The 19,164-nt window shown below is 41.0% G+C and overlaps 1 protein-coding gene across 5 annotated transcripts in view; it reads right to left on the bottom strand.

Moving 5' to 3' along the window:
* ZNF512 (zinc finger protein 512) overlaps positions 1 to 19,164 on the bottom strand; it is a 38,637-nt gene that overhangs the window by 7,454 nt on the left and 12,019 nt on the right. For 3 of the 5 annotated variants that reach the window (XM_007971108.3, XM_038006720.2, XM_007971112.3), the window contains 9 exons: positions 17,474 to 17,661; positions 16,031 to 16,126; positions 15,656 to 15,739; positions 14,893 to 15,017; positions 14,260 to 14,346; positions 13,305 to 13,403; positions 12,560 to 12,727; positions 7,845 to 8,039; positions 720 to 821 (listed from right to left, as the gene is read on the bottom strand). In XM_007971108.3, the coding sequence (XP_007969299.1) occupies positions 720 to 821; positions 7,845 to 8,039; positions 12,560 to 12,727; positions 13,305 to 13,403; positions 14,260 to 14,346; positions 14,893 to 15,017; positions 15,656 to 15,739; positions 16,031 to 16,126; positions 17,474 to 17,661 (1,144 nt within the window). The remainder of the gene's footprint in view (positions 1 to 719; positions 822 to 7,844; positions 8,040 to 12,559; positions 12,728 to 13,304; positions 13,404 to 14,259; positions 14,347 to 14,892; positions 15,018 to 15,655; positions 15,740 to 16,030; positions 16,127 to 17,473; positions 17,662 to 19,164) is intronic. The other 2 variants (XM_007971109.3, XM_007971113.3) reach the window with 1 other exon arrangement.

The following is a 19,164-nucleotide window of genomic DNA, read 5'->3' as shown; positions in this document are numbered from 1 at the left end:
ATGGAAAATTATATGGTTTTTTTTTTTAAATCTGCTTTATTTAGTGCAAATGTGTTCCCTCTTCTTTTATATTTACTCCTCTGCAAAGTACTGAATCTACTATAGCTGTGATGGTTTAAAGATGGCTCTCTCCCTCATCTTGACCCTAGAAAATAAAAATATTTTTAGAATCGTAAAAATAAAGATGGCTGCAAATTATCTTCCACTCTTGCCATCAAGAAGTGGAGTCTAGTTACCCTTCCTGTGAATCTAGGTTAGTCCCATGATTCCTTTGATCAATAAAATACCATGGAAGTGATGCTGGCAAATTCTGAAGCTAGATTTTAAGAGATGTGCAGCCCTGCTTTCATGTTCTCAAAATATTCTCTGAAAAGTCAGTCACTGTGTACCCTGCTGGTAGCTCAACTACTCTGCTAGAGAAAGAGGCCATATGGACAGCCAAGCTCCCAGATAAATGCAGCTGCACAGAAACCATCTTGAACATTCCAGTCTCACTGAGTTTCCAGCTGAACGCACTCTCATGAGTGATTCCAGCTGATGCTACATATTGCAGGAGAACTGCCCTGCTGAGCCTTTACAGAATTACTGCTCTACAGAATTGTGAACAAATAAAATAATTATTTTAAGCCACTGAGGCTCAGGTGTTTTGTCATGAAGGAATAAATAACAGAAGCATGCTTGATAAACATTTACTGAATAAATGAATGAGAAAGAACCACCTGGTTAGGACACTGAATACGATGATATTTCTTGATATCTGTCTTCCATTTATGTAGTACTTCCTGGCTGAAGGTAGGTAGCCCTGGGCGAGTATATTTTAACTACAAGACAAGACAACCAGAAACATTAGATAAATCCAACTCCCAACCAAAATATCCCAAAAGTTTCACACCCAACTCTTTAGGTTATGTAATTCTGAAATCTATACTTTTGTATACAAAAAAACTGTAAGATATAAGACCCTGTAAAGTACCTGAAACTGGTAAGTATATGGTCTATTGTTTGTCTTAAAAAAGCTTGATTTTTAACAGAGGACAAGAGACTCAGATATATTTCACCTACAGTTTAAAAAGAAAAAAAAGCTACAGAGTACTACATAGAATTAAAATATGTGTTTAAAAAGAACGATTCATAGGTTCTAATGATTAGGAAAGAAAAAAATAAATTTAAAAAATGTTAAAAGAGAGAGAGGGATACAAATTTGCATTCGTATACTCATCGTAAATGTAGATGAGTAAAAGGTTAGAAGTGTATAAATCAAAATATTAACAGTGTTATTCTCTGGTAGAATTTTTTTTTTTTTTTTTGAGACAGAGTCTCGTTCTGTTGCCCAGGATGGAGTGCAATAGCACGATCTCGGCTCACTGCAAGCTCTGCCTCCTGGGTTCACGCCATTCTCCTGCCTCAGCCTCCCGAGTAGCTGGGACTACATCTCTGGTAGAATTTTGAATCATTTTAATATTTTTTCCTACCTATCTGCATTTCTAATTTTTCTTCAATTATAACATGCTAATTTTGGTATTTTTAAAATTCTAAAACAAAAAAATTAAGGTTCAAGATGAAACAGGGATATGAGAGAAATCAGGGAACAGAATATATAATATTTGCTTATACTTCAAAAGTAGAATTATTTCTAGCACTTCTTTTTACAGGCTTTGACTTGAGTTGATCTCTCCTTACAACTACAACTAGAGTTTCCAGAGAGGAGAGAGCAACCTGCACAGACAATTCTTGCAAAGTCCACCATGGGTAAATAGTTGTATTTCTGGTGAATAAACAATCTTCCTGCTTTGACAATGGAAGTGTCTGAAAAGAAGTTGATTCTCTGCGACAAAAAAAACATGCCCAAAGCCCATAAAGGTAATGGAGGAAGTAAGGAAGGTAGCCCAAAGAACCTCTAGTAAATCTTTGAAAGAAGAGAGTACACAGTACTTTCATAGAGTACAGAGGTGGCTTTATTTATAAGAATTTAGTCTCCTCTGAAGCTAGTGTAAATGGGCCTATCTAAAATCTTTTTTACAGCTCCATAGTACATAGTTTATATAAATACAGTTATAAATGTATCATAAATATGATAGTAATAAACTACCATATTTATGGAAATGAAGTACTATCCAGCTATAAAAAAAGATGAGCATGATTTCTATAAACACATGTGGAGTAATTTCCAGGATAAACAGTTGACCCTTGAACAACATGGGTTTGAACTGTGCAGGTCCACTTATATGTGGATTTTTTCAACCAAAGACCAAAAATACTGTATTTTCAGTACACAAAACCCATCTACATAGAAGACCACTTTTCATATACACAGGTTTGGCAGGGCTGACTGTGGAACTTAAGCATGCACAAATTTGGGCATTCGCAGAGGTCCTGGAACCAATGTCCCACATATACTGAGGGACAATTGTGTGTATATATATATGTTTGTTTGTCTGTTTTATTTTTTTTTTTTGAGATGGAGTCTCGCTGTGTTGCCCAGGCTGGAGTCCAGTGTTGCTATCTTGGCTCACTGCAACCTCCGCCTTCCAGGTTCAAGCGATTCTCCTGTCTCAGTCTTCCAAGTAGCTAGGACTACAGGCGTGCACCACCATGCCCAGCTAATTTTTGTATTTTTAGTAGAGACAGGGTTTCACCATGTTGGCCAGGATGGTCTCAATCTCTTGACCTCGTGATCTGCCTGCCTGGGTCTCCCAAAGTGCTGGGATTACAGGCATGAGCCACCACATCCGGCCACAACTATACTATTAAGTGAAACAAAGCAGAGTACCAAAAAAATTATCTGTAGTAAGAAAGAAGGGGATATAAGAAAATATACATGTATCTGATGATCCATCACATAAAAATACAGGAAGGATAAACTAAAAACGAATGAGTTTGGTTATCTTTGGAGGTAGATGGGAACACAGTAGAAAGAAAAGGGGAATGGGAATGGAATAATTGGGATGAGGAGTAGTGACTCAGAACATATCTCTTTGAATATGCCTGATTTAGAACCATGGTGGTTTCATATACTCCCAAAATAAATGACTAGTTACATTAAATAGGACGCAGGGAAACCCAAAACTGAATAAGAATAACACATGAATCTATTACAAATAAGTGACACAATGATGGGGACAGGAAAGAAAAAACCAACCTCGGTAACTTTGGAAAATACTATTTTCACTATACACTGTAAGGCTCAAGATGAAAAGAAGTATATATAAATACAGAAAATTTGTTTTTTACAGGGGAATGAGTTGGTAATTCTGAAACTATTTTACATACTACTAGAACCGAGCAAATAAGTAAATATACTGTGGATAATGAGAACCAGGTTTATTACTGTTGGAGAAAGAAGTTACAAATAAGGAAAAAGGAAGACTAGAAGGAAACTTGTGGTGTTGGATTGGAAATGAAGGTCTCATGGCTTTTAATATACATACAGATAGCCATAAAAATAAATATGGATGTGTACGTGTGCATGTATGACTATACATACATTTATATCCTAACTCTATCTACCAAAAAGGCACAGAAACAATGACACTCCAGTAGAACAAGGACTAAAATATATTTTAGAACAAGGACTTCTAAATATATTCCTTAATAAAAGGAACCAGGATTCCTTAGAGAAATAGTTGATTCCAGGGCTGGGGCCGGAAAAATGGAAGATAAGCCTACGGCCTGTCTTACCATGTCATAAAGTAAAAAATGTTCTCCAAAAAAGATAGGGGATGTCAAAAAGACATAGGAGCCCACTTGAAAGAGCTCTCAACTGCCAAATCTGGGACATGTTAAGCAGCAAAATAAATAATAATAGCACTGGATTATAACCCATGGAATAAAATAAATATCATTGAGTCTTTACTTACACAAATAAATAGAGAAAAACAACGGATCTTTTCACAGTAGAGTTCTAATCAATAATTATAGAAAAAATGATGGAAACTGAAAATCATTATGTAAACATCACAGGCATAACTGTTGCAGGCGGCCAGGCGCAGTGGTTCATGCCTGTAATCCCAGCACTCTGGGAGGCCGAGGGGGGTGGATCACAAGGTCAGGAGTTCGAGATCAGCCTGGCCAATATGGTGAAACCCCGTCTCTACTATAACTACAAAAATTAGCCGGGCGTGGTGGTGCGCACCTGTAGTCCCAGCTACTCAGGAAGTTGATGCAGAAGAATTGCTTGAACCCGGGAGGCGGAGGTTGCAATGGGCCGAGACCACGCCACTGCGTTCCAGCCTGGGTGACAAAGTAAGACTCCGTCTCAAAAAAAAACAACCAAAAAAAAAAAAAAAAAACTGCTACTGGCAAATATCGTCAATGGATGCTAACCTAAGTAGGCAACAGTATAAGAAACAGGATATGTGCATATTCCATCTCCCCACAAAATATTCACTAATTACAAATGGGAAGATTGTAGTTTTGCCATTGAGATACTTAGAAAACACACCATAAGCAACTGATCAAAGTTATCATCATCAGTAAGAGACAAATCAACATCATATACCTTTTGATATGATACATGGAGAAGGGCCAACATTGCTCCAGTGGTATTCTTGCCAAACACATATAGAACTCTCAACCTAATCTTGAGAAAATATCATGCAAATCCATATTGGGGAACATTCTAAAAAATAACCAGCCAGTTCTCTTCAACAGCATCAAAGACATAAAAGACAAAGCCAGGGGAACTATAACAGATTGGAAGAGACTAAGGAGACACAGAAATGAAATAAAATGTGGTATCCTGATAATATCCTAAGGTATGGTCATGTAAGGCATTAGGAGAAGCTAGGTGAAGAGCATTTGGAAACTCTGCTAACTAGTCTAAAATTATTTCAAAGTTAGAAGTTTTTTAAAAAGAATATACATTGCTTATATATACATCAAGAAACAGTGGAAAGATGCACAAAAAGCTGATAAGAATGGTTAACCATGGGGACAGGACAGAACAAGGACACAGTGGGAGTGGGCTAATTCAATGTTTAGCATCATTTTGAGTTTTTTAACCATTTGAAGAATATGTTATCTACTCAAAAAGATAAAATTTTTATATTTAAGAAAGAATAATGCCTTTTACCTATACGCTGTCAAAAATATAAACCAGGCCATGCACAGTGGCTCACGCCTGTAATCCTAGCACTTCAGGAGGCCGAGGCAGGCAGATTGCCTGAGCTCAGGAGTTTGAGACCAGTCTGGGCAACATGGTAAAACCCATCTCTGCAAAAATTAGCTGGGCGTGGTTGTACGTGCCCGTAATCCTAGCTACTTGGGAGGCTGAGGCACGAGAATCGCTTGAACCTGGGAGGCGGAGGATGCAGTAAGCCGAGATCGCGCCATTGCACTCCAGCCTGGGTGACAGAGCAAGACGCTGTCTCAAAAAAAAAATATATATATATATATATATATAAAAAACCTATTTGATGATTTTAGGAAAGCATCTGCTGGATAAGAATACTCAACTTTATCAATGAGTTAACAAATATTTATTTATTTATCTATTTATTTTTTGAGACGGAGTCTCGCTCTGTCACCCAGGCTGAAGTGAAGTGGCACAATCTCGGCTCACTGCAACCTCTGCCTCCCAGGTTCAAGTGAATCTCCTGCCTCAGCCTCCCGAGTAGCTGAGAGTACGGGCAAGCACCACCATGCCCAGCTAATTTTTTGTATTTTTAGTAGAGATGGGGTTTCACCGTGGTAGCCAGGATGGTATTGATCTCCTGACCTCGTGATCCGCCCACCTTGGACTCCCAAAGTGCTGCGATTACAGGCGTGAGCCACTGCGCTTGGCAACAAATTTATTTATTTTATTTTATTTATTTATTTTTATTTTATTTTATTTTTTGAGATGAAGTCTTGCTCTGTGGCCCAGGCTAGATTGCAGTGGCATGATCTTGGCTCACTGCAACCTCTGCCTCCCAGGTTCAAACTGTTCTCCTGCCTCAGCCTCCTCAGCACCTGAGACTACAGCTGGGACTACAGGTGTGTCCCACCTGGCTAATTTTTTTTTTTGAGACAGATTTCTGCTCTTGTCACCCAGGCTGGAGTGCAATGGCATGATCTTGGCTCACTGCAATCTCTGCTTCCCAGGTTCAAGCGATTCTCCTGCCTCAGCCTCCCAAGTAGCTGGGATTACGGGCACCTGCCTCCATGTCCAGCTAATTTTTGTATTTTTAGTAGAGAAGGGGTTTTGTCATGTTAGCTAGGCTGGTCTCGAACTGCTAACCTAAGGTGATCAGCCTGCCACGGCCTCCTAAAGTGCTGGGATTACAGGTGTGAGCCACTGTAGGCCCAGCCACTAATTTTTAAAATATTTTTAGTAGAGACAAGGTTTCATCATGTTGACGGGGCTGGTCTCGAACTCCTGACCTCGTGATTCACCCACCTTGGCCTCCCAAAGTGCTGGGATTACTTTACAGGCGTGAGCCACTGCGCCCAGCCAGTTAACAAATATTTAAATTTCCTTATGATATCCTATGCACAGTGAAACCTGACTGTAGTATCATAAGATAACTATCACTGTGCAAAACCCACATTTAAATTGGATTTAGATAGCCACGTACTTTAGCCTGTAGCAGGAAAAAAAAAAAAAAAGTAGAAATAAGTCCAAAACAAGAAAGTACACTCTAATATTCATCCAAATACAATCCAATTCCTTGAACACCAGGAGCATCCACCAGGAGTGCACGCCTACCACCCTGGACTGATTTTTAGACCAAAAAAAGACGTAAGTGTTAGAAAACTAGGGTTTGACCTTACTTTCCTTTCTTTTCCTTTTTTTTTTTGGAGACAGAGTTTCACTCTGCCGCCCAGGCTGGAGTGCAGTGGTGCAATCTCGGCTCACTGCAACCTCCACCTCCTGGGTTCAAGCGATTCTCCTGCCTCAGCCTCCTGAGTAGCTGGGACTACAGGTGCCCACCACCACACCCGGCTAATTTTTGTATTTTTAGTAGAGATGGGGTTTCACCATGTTGGCCAGGATGGTCTCAATCTCCTGACCTCATGATCCACCCACCTCAGCCTCCCAAAGTACTGGAATTTCAGCCTTGAGCCACTGCGCCCAGCCTTACTTTCTTGTAAGACACAACATTCCTCTCACATAGGTCAGAGCCCTATGCCAAATGTGAACTTCTTGATACCCTGGAGAATAAGAACCCTTTGCTCCTCTCTTACTCCTCATTACGTATCCCTTCGACCTGCTCCCAAGACAATCCCATAGTCATATATCCTTTTCTCCTTTTGGCTAAATAATGCCCCTTCTTCTATGATCTATTCTAATAGATTCTAATAGATCCAAGGGCTTCGAAACAGGTTCTGCACCCCTCAGAAGTATGCTTGGGGCTATGTAGGGGAACAATAAAAGGATCAAGAAGAAGAAGGCCAAGTAGACAAGGCTTTGGGCTCACTACTCACAGCTACTCAGAGCAAATCTGTTTTTAAGTTATTTTATATATTGGTGTTTTGCATAGGATTTTATTCTGAAAAAAGCGGGGGAGAGGAGTTCTGTTACTACAAAACAAACTGAAATCACTTATCTCAACTAAATATAAACTACTACATATGAACTAGCAAAACAAAAACACATTAAACAAAAATCTAATCTGGGAATTCAGGTTCCCTCTGGAAGTAGTCCAGAATTAAGAGGGCTCTTTAAGGAATTTACGAAACAGACTGTCGCTCTAGAACCTAACTGAATCCAAATACCGAAGCTAGATCAGATGTACTCTATCTCCAAGGATAAACAACAAAATACTGCCTATCACGTACTCACTCAAGTGCATTTACTTCTCTGTGTACAGTATGCACAACGTTAGACATAATGGTTCCCAAATTGATACATGCTTCTGCCTTACCTTTCGATCATCAGGTACCAGGTCCTGAAGCACCTTCCTCTTGGGCCATTCCTTGGCCAGTTCAGCAGAGGCCAGCTCCTGCAGGTGGTATACAGCTATCTTGGCAGAACGTCTCTGAACTCGGCCCCCACTCTTTGACTCTAGGTTCATCTCCTTTAAGCACTCTGGCTGTCCTGACTCTGGAAAGAAGGATATCTGCAAGAATGAAACACAGCAAAACATAGGCCTAAGAAGTGGCATCTACCACAGCCAGTGATTAAAGGCTGAGCTTCCTGCTCTAAATATCAAAAGAGTTATGTAGTAGAGATTGCTAACCACTAGCATCAAGTTCCACCATATTAATGTATATTTTACTGGTTAAAAAAAAAGCTTCTTGGGGCCAGGCGTGGTGGCTCACGCCTGTAATCCCAGCACTTTGGGAGACCAAGGCGGGTGGATCATCTGAGGTCAGGAGTTCGAGACCAGCCTGACTAATATGGTAAAACCCTGTCTCTACTAAAAATATAAAAATTAGCTGGACATGGTGGCACGCGCCTGTAGTCCCAGCTACTCGGGAGGCTGAGGCAGGAGAATCGCTTGAACCAGGGAGGTGGAGGCTGCAGTGAGCCAAGATAGTGCCATTGTACTCCAGCCTGGGTGACAATGAAACTCTGTCTCAAAAAGAAAAGGCTTCTTAGTAGTTAAAAGACACATTCGTATGCAAAGAAACAAATCTTAACCCATCCCTCACACTATATATACAAATTAACTCAAAATGGACCATAGCCCTAAATGTAAAATATAAAACTATAAAATTTCTAGAAGAGAGCAAGGGAGAAAATGTGTGTGATCCTGTGTATGATGGTTTTTTGATGTGTCAAGTTGGCTGGGATACAGTCATCAGTTAGTCAATCAAACATAAATCTAAGTGTGTGGATGTGACAGTATTTTGCAGATGTGATGAAAGTCTACAATCAGTTGACTTTAAGTAAGAGAGATCCAGCAGAAGAAGAGGCAGGAGAGATTCAAAGTATGAGAGACATCCAACCTGCTGTCTCTGACTTGAAGACGGCCATGAGCCAGGGAATGCAGCTGGCCTTTGGAAACTAAGAACTCTTAGCCCACAGCAAATAAGGAAAGGAGCTCCTGCAACTGCACGGAACTGAATTCTTGAACAATCTGAATGAGTCTGGAAACATATTCTCCCACTAGAGCCTCTAAAAAACAACAGCCCTACCGACACTGATTCCAGCCTGGTGAGACTCTAAGCGGAGGAACGAGCTGAGGCATCCTGTAACTGGATTTCTGACCTAAAGAATGGTGAGATAATAAATTTGTGTTGCTTTAAGCCATTCAGTTTGTGGTGATTCACAGTAGCAACAGAAAATTATACACTGAGGGCCAGGCACAGTGGCTCACGCCTATAATCCCAGAACTTTGGGAGGCCGAGGCAGGAGGATCACCTGAGGTCAGGAGTTTGAGACCAGCCTGACCAACATGGTGAAACCCCATCTCTACTAAAAATACAAAAATTAGCCAGGTGCGCTCATGGGCACCTGTAATCACAGCTACTCAGGAGGCTGAGGGAGGGGAATCACTTGAGCCCGGGAGGCGGAGGTTCCAGTGAGCCGAGATCACACCACTGCACTCCAGCCTGGGCAACAGAGTGAGGCTCTATCCAAGAAAAAAAAAGGAAAGAAAATTATACATTGAGTTAAGCAAAGATTTCTTAGATACGACAAAAGCATTTTCCATAAATGAAAAAACACATAAATTAAACTATATCAAAATTTAAAACTCTATTCTTCAAAAGACAATGTTAAAAAAAAGATAAAGAAACTTGTATCCGGAATGATAAAAAACCCAGAATATATCCCAAACTTAATAAGACAACAAAAATTCTCCCCCCAAAAATGAACAAAGGATTTGAACAGACACTTCATTAAAGACATACAAATCACCAGTAAGCACATGCAAAGATGGTCAACAACATTAAGCATTGTTAGTCATTAGGGAAATGAAAATTTAAACCACAGTAAAGTACTACTACATACCTATTAGAATGGATCAAAAAATAAAATTGACAATAATAAATGTAGACAAGGATGCAAAGCAACTGGAGTTCTCATACTTCGTCGGTGGGAATGCAAAATGGCACAGCCACTTTGGGAAACAACGCAGCAGTTTCTTATGAGTTAAATATACATTAATCATATGACCCAGAAATCTCATTCCTAAGTATTTACCCAAAGGAAATTAAAATTCATTTTCACATAAAAACCTTTTTTGCCAAGTGCAGTGGTTCACACCTGTAACCCCAGCACTCTGGGAGGCCGAGGCAGGCGGATACTTGAGCCCAGGAGTTCAAGATCAGCCTGGCCAACATGGCGAACACCCATCTCTACTATAAATACAAAAATTGGCTGGGCGTGGTGGCACTCGCCTGTAATCCCAGCTACTTGGGAGGCTGAGGTGGGAGGATAGCTTGAGCCCAGGAGGCAGAGGTAGCAGTGAGCCAAGGTGGCTCCAGCCTGGGCAAAAGAGCAAGACCCTGTTTCAAAAAAAACAAAACAAAACACAACAATCTTTTTGTTTTTTGTTTTTGAGTCAGGTTCTTGCTCTGTCACCCAGGTTGGAGTGCAGTGGCACCATCTCAGCTCACTGCAACCTTCGCCTCCTGGGCTCAAGGCATCCTCCCACCTCAATCTCCCAAGTAGCTGGGATTACAGGCGAGTGCCACCCGCACCCAGCTAATGTTTCTATTTTCTATAGAGACGGGGTTTCACCATGTTGCCCAGCTGGTCTCGAACTCCTGAGCTCAAGCGATCCACCTGCATCAGCCTCCCAAAGTGCTAGGATTACAGGCATGAGTCACTGTGCCCAGCCCAAAACCCTCTGTGAATGTTTATAGCAGCTTTATTCATAATCGTCAAAAACTAGAAACAACCAAATGTTCTTCATCCGGTAAGTAGATAAACAACAAACTTGAAACATCCATACAATGAAATCCTAGTCAGAAAAAAAAAGGAATAAACTAATGATATATGCAACACACGGATGAATCGCAAATGGATTATGGTAAATGAAAGAAGTTAGACTCAAAGGCTACATGCTGTGTGATTCAATTTACATGACATCCTGAAAACGGTAAAACTATAGGATCAGAAAATAGATCAGTGGTTGCCAGGGGCTGCAGCTGGAGGAAAAGGCTGACTAAAGGAACACAAGTCAACTTCAGGAGGTGACGGAATTATAAAACATCTTTTTTTTGTTTGTTTTGAGACAAGGTCTCACTCTGTTACCCAGGCTGGCATGCAGTGGTATAATCACAGCTCTGCAGCCTCAACCTTCTGGGCTCAAATGATCATCCCACCTCAGTTTCCCAAGTACTTGGGACTACAGGTGTACATCACCATGCCTGGCTTATTTTTTCATTTTTTGTAGAGACAGGGTCTCACTATGTAGCCCAACCTGGTCTCAAACTCCTGGGCTCAGGCAATCCGCCCACCTCAGCTTCCCAAAGTGTGAGCTAAGGCACCCTGACTAGTCTATGTATTGAGTGTGATAGTGGTTACATGACTATATACATGTGTCAAAATTCTTACTAATTATGCACTAAAATGGTAAATATTATCATATGTAAATTACATCTTAACAAATGACTCTAAAAAAAATAATAAACCACAGGGTAGGAAACCTTGGAAATGTAATCAGAAAAAAAAAAAAAAAAATTAAACCAAAAAAATGAAAGAGGAACCAGCTGGACAGATGCTCATAAAAGCTCTAGCTATGGGGGAATGCCTTTAGTTTTAAAAGGATAACAATGGGGCTGGGTACAGTGGCTCACGCCTGTAATCCCAGCACTTTGGGAGGCCGAAGTGGGCAGATCACCTGAGATCGGGAGTTCAAGACCAGCTTGGCCAACACGGTGAAACCCCGTCTCTACTAAAAATACAAAAATTAGCTGGGCGTGGTGGCACGCGCCTGTAATCCCAGCTACTTGGGAAGCTGAAGTGGGAGAATCACTTGAACCCGGGAGGCAGAGGTTGCAGTGAGCCAAGATTGCTCTACAGCACTCCAGCATGGGCAACGGAGGGAAAGTCCGTCTCAAAAATATATAAATACATAAATTAATTAAGTAATGGGCTGGGCACAGTGGCTCACACCTATAACCCCAGCACTTTGGGAGGTCAAGATAAGAGGATCACTTGAGGCCAGGAGTTCGAGACTGGTCTGTGCTACATAATGAGACACTTGTCTCTACGAAAAATGAAAAACAAAAAAATTAGCTGGGCATGTGGCGCAAGCCTGTAGTCTAGCTACTTAGGAGCCTGAGGCAAGAAGATGGCTTGAGCCCAAGAGTTCGAGGCTGCAGTGAGCTATGATCCCACCACTGCACTCAAGTCTGAGACAGCAAGATCTTGTCTCTTAAAGAAAAAAAAATATTTATATATAATATATATATACTATATAAAAATATATGATATAAAATATATATAATAATGAGTTTACTTCTGCCTGGACTATACTTTGAATTTTGACTTATCTAATCTAATAATGTTCAAAAGGCAGAAATAAGAAAAGGACAAAGAAAGAACAAGGAAGAGCGAACGCAAGCATTCAGAGATTAAAAGAGGATACAAATGAGGAACCAAACACATATGGGAAGATAGAGGGCTAAGGACTCACCACCAAATACATCCCCATGCAGGGTATAGAAAGGAATCAGTACTCACAGGCCCATGCTCTGACCTCAGGTGATACGCAAGTCCAGCCTTCGACCTATATGGTTTTCCACAGTGGTGACATTTCAGGGTCATCTTTTCCAGCTCTGCAGCCCCTTTGCCACATTTTCTAACATGGTAGAGATATCCCATGATGCTGGTGAAGCTACTGGAGCAACTCTGAACACAGGAGAGAAGCCTAAACTATAATCTTACATCTTTTGACATGATCCCTAAATTTCTAAACAGCCATAAAGCATGCACCACCACAAAATACAAATAGACCCTCTGATTTCAGTAGACACTCTCCAACATCTACCATCAGCACAACCCTTCCTTGTCTCTGGCCATCCTACTCTGATCAACTATGATTTTCAATCAGCTTAGTAGCCCTTGATAAACTACAACTGTGCATCTACTCTATGTCACAGCTTTCTCTTTGGTCTGTGATTCAACCCCATCCCAATATCAAATACCCAGCAATTTATACCAAAGTTCAGCACAGTGAGGGGTCACTGGGATCCTCTTCATCACATTAAAAAATGGATGGTAAGGAAACCCCATCAAACAAAGGGAAGGGGAATAAAAATAATTTTTTAGAAATGAGGAAGAAAATAAAGAACTATTAATGATTCAAGAGACCAAGATAGTGCAGAACTAGGAAGTCAACAATGAGGAAGAGAAGAAATGGAAAGAAGAACAGAAGACGTTGACCAGAGAATTCAGGGAGAAGGAACTGCTGTCCTTGGGCCCTTACCTCACGCATGCACCTGAGCTTTCCCAGTCTCTTTAGAACTGTTCGAAGCCTTTCCCTCTCAGTTGGCTCATCTATTTCATCTCCGGCTTTCAAAATGGGCTAGAAATCAAGAGAAGCAAACAAGAAGATGATTCATGGAAAAGATAATATCAGATAATATCAGGGAAAAAAAATATCAGAGAAGAATCAAGGATTGGACTGGCAGCTAAGTTGGTGCTAATGAAGCCCAAGTTATCTGACTCCTGGCTTTCTCCATCTTCTCCTGAACAAAGGAAGTGAATATAATGGAAATAAGAGTTCTGAGCCTCTACCTCCCAGGATATGAACCTTTGGAGCCAACCTAAACACACAAATATTCATGGATTCACGCAAAGGTTTCGCTGTGCATTAATTCTTTTATCAAAAGTCTCTTCTTACTCACACCCTTATAAAATCCCAGAGCCATCTGCACTGAGATATCTACACTTACGTAAGTAAAAGACATCCAGGCTGGGCACAGTAGCTCACGCCTGTAATCCCAGCACTTCGGCAGGCCAAGGAGGGTGGATCACCTGAGGTCAGGAGTTCGAGACCAGCTTGGCCAACGTGGTGAAACTCAGTCTCTACTAAAAATACAAAAAATTGCTGCGCGGTGGCTCACGCCTGCAATCCCAGCACTTTGGGAGGCCAAGGCAGGCAGATCACCTGAGGTAGGGAGGTCAAGACCAGCCTGACCAACATGGAGAAACCTCCATCTCTACTAAAAATACAAAATCAGCCGAGTGTGGTGGCACATGCCTGTAATCCCAGCTACTTGGGAGGCTGAGGCAGGACAATAGTTTGAACCCAGGAGGTGAAGGTTGCAGTAAGCCGAGATCATGCCACTGCACTCCAGTCTGGGCGACAGAGTGAGACTCCATCTCAAAAAAAAAAAAAAGACATCCAAACACTCACAAAAGACAGAAGACACTCTTACCAGACTATTATGATTTGCCATGACGTGATACTTCATCCCTGCCAGTGAACGAAGTTGTTTCCCACAATGATGACAAGTAAACATTTCCTAGAAGGAAAAATACTGCTCAGTGCTAGGTTGTTCCACAGAGAAACAGAATGTCACAAAGTCCTACTAAAATGCTTTCATCTATGTCTCCTTTATTTCTCAAACTCAATAGTCACTGTATCTCAAAATCCCAGAAACTCAGTGTCATGTCTTCAAGGGCAAAATACAGGCAATTCACTTATAAAATAATAAGAATTACCATTAACTGAATGCCAATATTTGCCAAGTAATGGGCTAGGCACTTAGCCCTGTGTTACTTCTTTCTTATCCTCTCATGGACTACATAAGGTTTTTGTTACTTTGCATTTATTATTTTTTCTCTATTTTACAAATGAAACTGAAGTCTACATATAAAAAGCTAAATGTCACACTAGTATGTGGCTAAGAGAAGATTCAAACCTAACTCTGTCAGATCCAAAGCCTATGTTTCCTTTATTATACAATGCTGCTTTTCATCCATTATAACCAGCATATCCAACACAGCAAAAGAGGTCTAAAGTTTGGGTAAAAATATCGTAACAGTTATGAAACGCCAAAATATCTAACCTGCTTGCAGTTTTCCATGTGTTTCTTTAAACCCTCTATGGTCTTCCTCCCCACTGCCTGGCAGGTAGGGCAGGAGACACTGCCTTTATCAACGATTTCTAAGTACCATTGCTCCTCCAAACTGCCTACAAAGGAGAGAAAGAAACACTTTGTAATCTGCAGTATTCTCCAGAAACAAAAAGCATAATCCCACGATTTAGGAAAAGTATTATAAAATGGTTTTTCCTTTTCCTGGCAGACTACAATGAAGAGACTCTTGTTGGGTATAACTTCTAAAAGCAGTATTTTTTTAGACAGTGAAGAATTTCTGAAAATTCCTACTCATTTCACCATGATAAAAACCACCTGAGATCCACTCCAAAGCCCAGTGGCTTCAAGAATTAGGCAGCCACATTTTTCACCACAGGATATAACAATAGGATACTGCGAAATGTCACAGCCTGTCTGCTGAGTGTTTCTTGTGTGCCTGAGACTATGCTAAATGTTTTTATCCATTTAATTTTCACAACAATTCTGACTGCCTTTATTACCCCTATTCATAGACAGGGAAACTGAGGCAAGAGGAAGTTAAACAAATTAAGGCAGGTCACAAAGTTAATGAAGAGCCAAAACTTGAGCAAAGGTCTGTCTGACTCCAAACTCGGGCCCTTAGTAACTGCCTCCTTAAAGAAATGCTTTAGCACCTCATTCCTTCACAGACAACACCAACAACAAATCAGAATGTGAGAACTACATCCCACAAAACTTCCAAAAGAAAACATACCTGCTGCATAAACTGGTGGTTCCTTCCGAATACGACGGGCCTGGGATTTAGGATTGGGCTGAGTTTTAGGCCGTTGCTTCCTCCCTGACACAAGACAGAAACTTGAAGCCCAGCACATCACTCTTGCTAATACCAAAATCTCTTCCCCCTCCTTCTCTTCAACACCCTATTTCCCAGTCCCTCAACCGACTGACTGCCTAAGTCATGACAGAATGAAAGGGTATAACGAGGCAGGATGGAGGCCATTCCCTCCCAAACAATTCAAAGGGCTCAGAGGTCACTGAAGGGCTCAAACTAAGGCTTCTCTTTCCTTTATCCTCAAAGAATAAAGCTTAGTCACCCAGGGAAAAAGAAGTAGAAAAGTTACTGCCTTACCATAAAGCTTATGCTTCTTCTGAGGAAATTCTCGATAGTCTTCATCTTCTTCCTGCCTGGGTTTCCTTTTTCCCTTGGCTGATACTCCACCTGACCCTGAAGTACCATACAAAAACAAAACAAAAACTCAGCACACTTTGTAAATGAACATCTAGGCCTGTCTTCAAAACATCACTCACAAGACCATCAGAGGGAAAGATCGTCAGTGAACACAGGCCTCAGAGAAATGTCTATAACGTTTTTAGGGAAGTTGGTGTAACTTCTCATTAACTGACCCACTCCCTCTTTCTTTTTATATTGTTATCTATCCCAAATCATCCATTGTTCCTTATGAATAATAAGGGCATTCAAGCAATGTGTTTTGCTTAATCTTGATTTGAGGCTAACAAGAGGATAAGAATTGCTCAAGATAGAGGATTAGCTACCAAGGACTCTTGAGACTGTGACCATCTAGAATATTCTCCCCTGAATAACCCTTACACCAGCCCCTAAATCATCAACAGAGGATCAAACTGGAAGAAAAGGGGGGCCGGGCGCCATGGCTCACGTCTGTAATCCCAGCACTCTGGGGGGCCGAAGTGGGAGGATTACCTGAGGTTGCGAGTTCAAGACTGGCCTGATGGACATGGAGAAACCCATCTCTACTAAAAATACAAAATTAGCCAGGCGTGTGGTGGCACATGCCTGTAATTCCAGCTACTCAGGAGGCTGAGGCAGGAGAATTGCTTGAACCCAGGAGGCGGAGGGTGTGGTGAGCTGAGATTGAGTCACTTCACTCTAGCCTGGGCAACAAGAGTGAAACTCCGTCTCAAAAAAAAAAAAAAGAAAAAGAAAAAAAAGAAGAAGAAGAAGGAGAAAGAGAAGAAGAAGAAGAGAAACTTCTAATCCTACAAAGAAGAAAATCAAATGCTAAGTATAACCTAGAGGAGTAAGATTAGCAGAATTTCACTCTATCACATAGCAGTTCATGAAGCTAATGGGACAGGATGCAATAGCCTAACACCTTAAATTTTTTTAAATCACTAATGAGAAACAAATATGTCGCATTTAATACTCTTTTTTTTTTTTTGAGACGGAGCCTTGCTCTGTCGCCCAGGCTGGAGTGGAGCGGTGCAATCTTGGCTCACTGCAAGCTCCGCCTCCCGGGTTCACCCCATTCTCCTGCCTCAGCCTCCCAAGTAGCTGGGACTACAGGCGCCTGCCACCCGGCCTGGCTAATTTTTTGTATTTTTAGTAGATACAGGGTTTCACCATGTTAGCCAGGATGGTCTCGATCTCCTGACCTCATGATCCGCCTAACTCAGCCTCCTAAAGTACTGGGATTACAGGCATGAGCCACCACACCTGGCCGGCATTTAATACTCTTAAGAGGTATTTACAACAATCTCAAACTATAACTTTAGGAAGTGACCTGTCTTCGGATTAAAACACTGATATTGATACCTTCGACATGAGAAGTAGCAGCTGGCTTGATCCTTCTCATCTTCATCCAGTAGGTAGATTTTCGGAAAGATGCTGGAAAATCACTCACTGGTTCACACGAAGAGGCAGACGATGAACCACTTAAAGAGTCATCATGAGGGATAGTGTACTGGAAACTATTATCCTTTATGGAGCACTGGGTCCTGCTACTAATACAACATAAAAATATATACCACAAAGGAAGGTCTGGAGCAAAATTTCTATACATTCTTTTATATTATAACCAAGTTGGTTACCTTGCAGAAAACTAAGAAGCCTGCTATAAAAACACAATGTAAGTTGTAATCACCTAACAATAACAATAGTTGATCTAACACAACATATACAATTATTATCACACTTCATTGTAATCAGAAAGAGTAAGCAGTACATACAAATGATCACTTTGCAGCCCAACTAGACACCCTTCCTAGATTTATCTAAGAAAAGAAAGTAGGTGAAGCAATAAAGTGTTCTGTGACCCTTCGGAAGACTCCCTGGATTTGTAACCTGGTATGTCCCAGCCTCTCTCTTTCTCTGACAGAGGGATGGTAACTAAAGGGTATCTCTAAGGAAAAAGAATAGTCTGTAGGCCCTAATCTGACCCATCTTCCTTCTCCCTCAGCATTCTCCCTAAAACCTGATGCCCTATCTTATTTAGGCAACATGATACTTAGCTTCCACAGCTAAAGGATGGATGCTATCTTGCATGAATTAATCTGGCCAGAGATTTTTGGTATACAGCTGAATCCAGATTCCAAAATCTAAGACCAGTCAATATGACAGTTAAAAAACATTACTCTCTAACTACAAAGCATCAGACACTCTTCTAGGTGGCTCAAGATGCAGTAGAGCAGCAGTTCTCCAAGAGTGGTCTATGGACTCCTAGAATCTCCCTTTTCCAGCTAAATACCTGTGAGGCCTACTTTAGATTTACGGTTCAGAAAGATCCTTCTGGCTGCTCTATGGAGACAGACCATGGGAGAAAGAGTAAACAAAAGGAAAAAAGTTAACTTGAATTGGCAGATTCAAGATAACACTTCAGATGTAGAGCTAATAAGAATTACACATAGAGAGGTTTGTTTGTGACAGCAGGGAGTTGGAAGTAACACAGTGACCATCCTTGTAAAATGTGATAGATGCCTACTATGGAATACTATGTTGCTGTTAGAAGCAATAAAGCAATTCTACACATAGAGACATGAACATAACTAAAAAAGATACTGTTGAATGAAAAAAGAAACAAAACAGTATCTCTAGCACAATGTCAGTTCAGCAAGCTAAAAACAAATCCACACATAAAGTAGCTTATTTTAAAGCTTATTTTTAAAGGAGTCATAAATATTTAAGGGCAAACATCACACTTGTTTATACAGTTTCCTCTAGAAGGGAGGGGATGGAAATGGGGATGAATAAACACAACAGAGACTGGTTATGTCAGTATGTTACAGACAGGGAAGAATGAGTTTCGGCTCTCCACACATGAGGTCCAATAACACAAATTTAATACACAGAAGTCCTGGCTCTGGAAGGGCAGCTAAGCCCACTAAGGCCCACCCCTCCTGCTCACTGGACTCTGTAAAGCAAACAAAAACAAGTAAATTGCGCAGGGGAGTCAAAGTTGGGAGAAGTGACCCAAATGGGGTGAGTTTTCCAGTTCTGTCCTTTTCCCT

This window comes from Chlorocebus sabaeus, chromosome 14 (assembly GCF_047675955.1).
Source record: "Chlorocebus sabaeus isolate Y175 chromosome 14, mChlSab1.0.hap1, whole genome shotgun sequence".
NCBI classification, from domain to species: Eukaryota; Metazoa; Chordata; class Mammalia; order Primates; family Cercopithecidae; genus Chlorocebus; species Chlorocebus sabaeus.
Note: the sequence above shows the minus strand (reverse complement) of the source record. Positions and strands in the feature narration are given on the sequence as shown.